This window comes from Sycon ciliatum, chromosome 3 (assembly GCF_964019385.1).
Source record: "Sycon ciliatum chromosome 3, ocSycCili1.1, whole genome shotgun sequence".
In the NCBI taxonomy this organism is placed as follows: Eukaryota; Metazoa; Porifera; class Calcarea; order Leucosolenida; family Sycettidae; genus Sycon; species Sycon ciliatum.
Genome location: NC_088645.1, coordinates 8,413,004 through 8,419,003, shown reverse-complemented (window position 1 = coordinate 8,419,003; position 6,000 = coordinate 8,413,004). Strand labels below are relative to the sequence as shown.

The window sequence follows — 6,000 nt, the reverse complement described above, 5'->3', positions numbered from 1 at the left end:
TAAGGTGACCTAAACAAAACGAAAGATGAGAAAACTCACACATACACACAGACACAATTTGGCAAGAAAACTAACATTAACACGCATGCACTCGCTATTGCAGACCAGTGGAGAGCACACATCATATGGAGGATTCATGGAGTGCTGGGCAACCGAATCTGGCATGTGATAATCATGTAGGATAGTCCACGCACGAGGTGCAGCCCATGAAATGGGCACCCATGAACTGGGCGGAGTGTGGACGGCCTGTATGATAGTGTGTATGTATGTCCACGCACAAAGTGCAGCCCATGAGATGGGCGCCCATGAAATGGACGGAGTGTGGACGGCCCACGCACACGAGGTGCAGCCCATGAATGGGCACCCATGAACTGGGCGGAGTGTGGACGGCCTGTATGATAGTGTGTATGTATGTCCACGCACAAAGTGCAGCCCATGAGATGGGCGCCCATGAAATGGACGGAGTGTGGACGGCCCACGCACGAAGTGCAATGCCCGTTAGGAGGCAGGAGTGTGGGAGTATGAGTGTGATGGCCGAAGGCCGTGATAATTGCCAGATGAGAGGAGATAGCTGGCCCAGCACTCCTATTTATTTTCGTCTTGTATGAATTATGATACCTGTGTTGAATCAAGGATATCAATATCATTCATAGATGGGAAGAGGTGGGTGGGTGAGAAAGGAACAAACCGGTGTTCTTCTCACTACCCAAGCAAAGCAAATATGAAGTAGCAATACGGCCAGCGCGAAGTATGGTGTATGCGTTACGGGTTCAAGCTCCGATGTGTGCTGCAGCCGCATATGGCTGGTTGGCTGGCGAGTTCAGGTGAGTTCCGGCGTACGCATGTTACATGCCACCACAGCGTGCATGTACGTGTTACTTGACATGCATCAATGAATAGAGTGGGATCTGCGGGCTCTTTGGAAGCCGCTGGAGTGCGTGTGAAGTGGTGGCTTGTGCAATGTGTTAACCTACATTACCGCAAGCTCTAATGTGCTACTAACACTAACACTAAAGTTTACAATCATCACCTGTAAGGTGACCTAAACAGAAGAAAGAAGACTAGTAAGACTATCACAGCACGTACAAGAACACTTTCAAGTGTGGGAATGCTAAAGGCGATCTATGTATATGACAGCGGTGTATGTGCAAAGTATGTGTATGTGCTGTGTCAGGTGGTAAAGTCCAGTGGTAGTTCGAGGAGATGGGTGTCGATTCCAGTGACGATCCGGTGACATCCAATCAGTCAATTAGGCGCCAGCCGTCATCGCAATTGACTGCTGGTTTGCGCTTCCTTATCTCGATAGCTTCAAGCAGTTTCCTTGATGGTAGCGAAGCCTCCCTGCCGAGAATCTTTGCCTGGTGGAAGGGCAGAAAGTTGGAAGACTTTAAAGATTCTCGATGCTGGGTACGATAGTGGAAGCCCCAGGGAGCCTTCGCTACCATCGCCCTTGCCTCTCGGTAGTGCTCAGCGAATCGGTCCCTCACCGGCCGCTCGGTCTCACCAACGTACAATTCCGCACACAACGTGCAAGACATACAATAGACAACACCTTTGACTAAACACTGACTATCCACCATACTCGCATCACATGCACGACACTCCATTGGTCGACCTCTCCCTCTCTTCACCTCCGATCGCTGCTTCTCACGGGGACACACACGTACAGCACTCGACGATCGGACCAACATATCCTTCAAAGAAGGACCAGACACAAAGACAACACGAACATGCGGACTGAACTTTCGAACACGTCGTGAGACACGAGCGGCAAGTGAGTCGTTGATGAAGGGCAGTTTGATGACTGACTTGAATTGGTTGTGTCTGCGCTTGCTGTCACGCTGCTGTTGTTGAGACGGGTGTGTATCTTGTCTCTTCCCCTTGGCTGCTCGTCGTGCTGCGTTTATCTCGGTGCGTGGATAGTCATTTCTCTCGAGCAACTCTTCAATTATGGACATGCTCCTGTCTTCCGCTTCCGGTGTTGACGAGTTACGGATAGCTCGAGAGAATTGGTTCGTTACAACAGCTCTTTTACACGACCAGGGGAGACATGATTCATAGGACAGGTGGACACCACTGTGGGATGGCTTAACATAGAGCTCCCACTCTATGCTGTTTCCACGCACAGACAGCGCTAGATCCAGGAAGTTCACTGACTGAGTTTCGTTGACCGAGTGTTCCATTGTGAATTTGATAGTAGTGTGCTGTCCGTTGAAGTGATCTAGAAGTGCTGTTAAACCTTTCCAGCCATGTCTCCACAGTAGTATGCAGTCGTCGATATATCGCTTGTAGAGATCTGGCTTCACTGTAGCTGTCGAGAGGGCCTTCTGTTCAAGCGCATCCATGAAGAGGATGGCCAGCGGAGGTGCCAGATGGTTCCCCATCGCAATTCCACGCTTCTGACGGTACTGTTTACTATTGAACTCGAAGTAGTTGTTTGACAGAACATACTGCAACATCAGCTGTACATCCGCAACCGTCAATCCAAGCATGTCGACATCATCTTTATTAGTGCTGAAACGAGTACTCTATAAGCTATCGAGCGAGTACTGTCACTATCGAGTCGAGTATCGAGTACTCTATAAGCAATCATGCGCATATATGTCAGTACCACATACCCATTTTTTGCACACCATTTACGCAATTCAATATCCTTCAATAAACACAAATTTCCATTGCAAAGCCACATGGACGACGGACGTGTACGTCGCTATCAAGTTTTTTTAGTTTTTTATTTTATTTATTTATTTATCGAGTATCGAGTCCTTTTTTGATATCGAGTCGAGTACTCAACGAGCGGGTACTCGAGTACTCGGCGTACTCGTTTCAGCACTAATCTTTATGCTGCTCTAGCTTGGTAATAGCGGCCGAAATGCTCTCATCTATAGGAATGTTCGAATAGAGGCCCACTACATCGAATGAGGCGATGATGCAGCCATCCGGGACCTGGCGATGCCTCTTGATGTCTTCAATGCAGGCTTCGGTGCTATCTAGATGAGCAGGTACGAACATAAGGAGCTGATTCAGTATCCTTTCAACAATCAACGAAAGGTTACTTGTAGGACTGTCGCAAGAACTGACCACGGGACGCAATGGCAATCCTGCCTTATGGTCTTTGGGGAGACCGTAAAACCTTGGCATCCGCGAGTGCCTCGGTTTAATTGCCTTCTCCAGTTTCTCCGGGAGCTTGTTCTTCAGATGAGTGTCGACAAAACGTCTTGTCTCCTCATCCAGTTTGTCCACCGTCATGGCCACCTTCTCATAGTCAGCTTCTTGGTCCAGCATGGCTTCGGCTTTCTCATCATATTGTGTACTGGGTAACAAGACGAATCCCTTTCCCTTGTCTGACGGCTTTATGACAACATTATGTTTTCCCCTGAGCTGTTGAATCTCATCTTTCTCTTCTTGGGACAGCGGTACGAACGTTGATTGTTTGCGGTTCCTCTTAGCTTCTTCATCATAGAGCGACATAATGTCATCCTTCATGCGCCGTAGCTTGCGTTCATCTTCCTTTCCCATCAATGGAGGTTGACGTGTTGTCCCACAGAGCTTCCTCAGCCAAGGGGAAGAGACAAGATACACACCCGTCTCAACAACAGCAGCGTGACAGCAAGCGCAGACACAACCAATTCAAGTCAGTCATCAAACTGCCCTTCATCAACGACTCACTTGCCGCTCGTGTCTCACGACGTGTTCGAAAGTTCAGTCCGCATGTTCGTGTTGTCTTTGTGTCTGGTCCTTCTTTGAAGGATATGTTGGTCCGATCGTCGAGTGCTGTACGTGTGTGTCCCCGTGAGAAGCAGCGATCGGAGGTGAAGAGAGGGAGAGGTCGACCAATGGAGTGTCGTGCATGTGATGCGAGTATGGTGGATAGTCAGTGTTTAGTCAAAGGTGTTGTCTATTGTATGTCTTGCACGTTGTGTGCGGAATTGTACGTTGGTGAGACCGAGCGGCCGGTGAGGGACCGATTCGCTGAGCACTACCGAGAGGCAAGGGCGATGGTAGCGAAGGCTCCCTGGGGCTTCCACTATCGTACCCAGCATCGAGAATCTTTAAAGTCTTCCAACTTTCTGCCCTTCCACCAGGCAAAGATTCTCGGCAGGGAGGCTTCGCTACCATCAAGGAAACTGCTTGAAGCTATCGAGATAAGGAAGCGCAAACCAGCAGTCAATTGCGATGACGGCTGGCGCCTAATTGACTGATTGGATGTCACCGGATCGTCACTGGAATCGACACCCATCTCCTCGAACTACCACTGGACTTTACCACCTGACACAGCACATACACATACTTTGCACATACACCGCTGTCATATACATAGATCGCCTTTAGCATTCCCACACTTGAAAGTGTTCTTGTACGTGCTGTGATAGTCTTACTAGTCTTCTTTCTTCTGTTTAGGTCACCTTACAGGTGATGATTGTAAACTTTAGTGTTAGTGTTAGTGTTAGTTTTCTTGCCAAATTGTGTCTGTGTGTATGTGTGAGTTTTCTCATCTTTCGTTTTGTTTAGGTCACCTTACAAGTGATGATTGTTTAGTTTGCTGGCCTTGCCAATTGTGTCACCATGATGTGTTAGTTCTAGAACATTCATCTGCCTGCATTATTCGTCTTTATATTTCGTAATTTGGCCTCCCCTTCCTCAATGCCCTGATGATGCCCAATGGGCGAAATATTGGCAAAGTTATTTATTTGGTGCAGCTGAGAGCCTGTTGCCGGAATGGCGGTGTTTTCAAGTGCAAATAATAATCATGTGAATCTTTGAATTGCACTTGTTCAATCTAACTATCATAACTTTCCTATTCTTGTCATGTCTCAATCACCAATTTACCGTCCTCAAGTTGCCTTCTGCGACTTACATCTGCGATCACCTCTCGTCCACTTTGCCATCAGTTTGTCACGCTTCTTGCGTATCGTGTAGATCGACTGCACCGAACGGCTAAGCTCCTCCGCGAAGAGCTTGTACACTAGCCCCAGCATCTAATTTCTTCAGGATGTCGATATTTTCACCGGATAACGTCTTTTCACTCACAAACTGGTGCCATCGCTTTTCAAAGTCAGACTATTATTGATACCAGCACGAAACCGCAACAAACTAAATTGTCGAAGACGAAATGTAGAATGTAGACTTTATCCTGCTAGGCAAGAATATAGGTTGCGTGCACACCTGCTGCAGTGCATGTGTGTGCGCTGTGCTCCTCATATACGGTCATGCGCAGATCCTAGCACTGGTTGTACACTGTACAGGGAGCATGCAGCACTTGACTGCGCTGTACATACTACCTACTAAACTGGCCTCGATCTCTGCAGCTAGTGCAGCGCTTGACATTGATCGTATTGTGCTCGTCGCGTAACCTTTCAAGTTTCTTTGTTCTTTTCACATTGAATAATCATATCAGCTTCCTCCTCGAAGGCACCTTCCGAGAAAGAAAGAAAAAAGAACAGCTTTATCCTCTCCTTTTATTTATCAAGCAATCAACTTTCACTCCAGGTACTCCCAAGAGTACTCTTAGTAACCAGGGTCGTCTACTAATGAGGGTAGACCTGTAACTAACGTCTAGAAATGAGTGATTACTAATATAAAACATTCAAGTATGGGGCGGCTCTTAAATAAGTTAGTCAGGTAAAGCCTTCGAACAGTGAAAGAACTTATAGTATCTTTGCTGAAACATGCAGCTATACATTTTAATTGTTCTTTTGTAGCTGACTGAGTATCCTTGTTTGTGTTTCCTGAAGACAGACATGTGCCAAGCCATGATTATTAATTTTCGTGGAAATGGTTCAGATTTCCAGTGACAGTGCCAATGGCATTTCTGCACAAATCCACTCGGAGGTTCACAGTAGATTTATCATCAGACTGATGATCATTCTGTTGTGAAACTCGGACGAATAAATAAAACATGTCCATCCTCTACTGTGTGCCTAAGCTCTGTGTACTGCTACACACTCAGCACTGTAAGCCGGGCTGCTGGACTGTGTCCTATCCTGTATCATGTTATCC

The 6,000-nt window shown here is 47.2% G+C and overlaps 2 protein-coding genes across 2 annotated transcripts; both read right to left on the bottom strand.

Moving 5' to 3' along the window:
• Positions 1-1,241: 1,241 nt before the first annotated feature.
• On the bottom strand, positions 1,242-2,492 carry LOC135812818 (uncharacterized). Its single transcript, XM_065326036.1, has one exon. The coding sequence runs from the start codon at positions 2,490-2,492 to the stop codon at positions 1,242-1,244; it is 1,251 nt and encodes a 416-aa protein (XP_065182108.1).
• Positions 2,493-2,832: 340 nt separating this feature from the next.
• LOC135812817 (uncharacterized) lies at positions 2,833-3,519 on the bottom strand. The gene has a single exon (XM_065326035.1). It carries the CDS (start codon positions 3,517-3,519, stop codon positions 2,833-2,835), a length of 687 nt encoding a protein of 228 aa, XP_065182107.1.
• Positions 3,520-6,000: the final 2,481 nt, after the last annotated feature.

Coding starts and splice junctions, on each gene's coding strand:
- LOC135812818 (XM_065326036.1), bottom strand. CDS start 2,492: ATGCTTGGATTGACGGTTGCGGATGTACAGCTGATGTTGCAGTATGTT.
- LOC135812817 (XM_065326035.1), bottom strand. CDS start 3,519: ATGGGAAAGGAAGATGAACGCAAGCTACGGCGCATGAAGGATGACATT.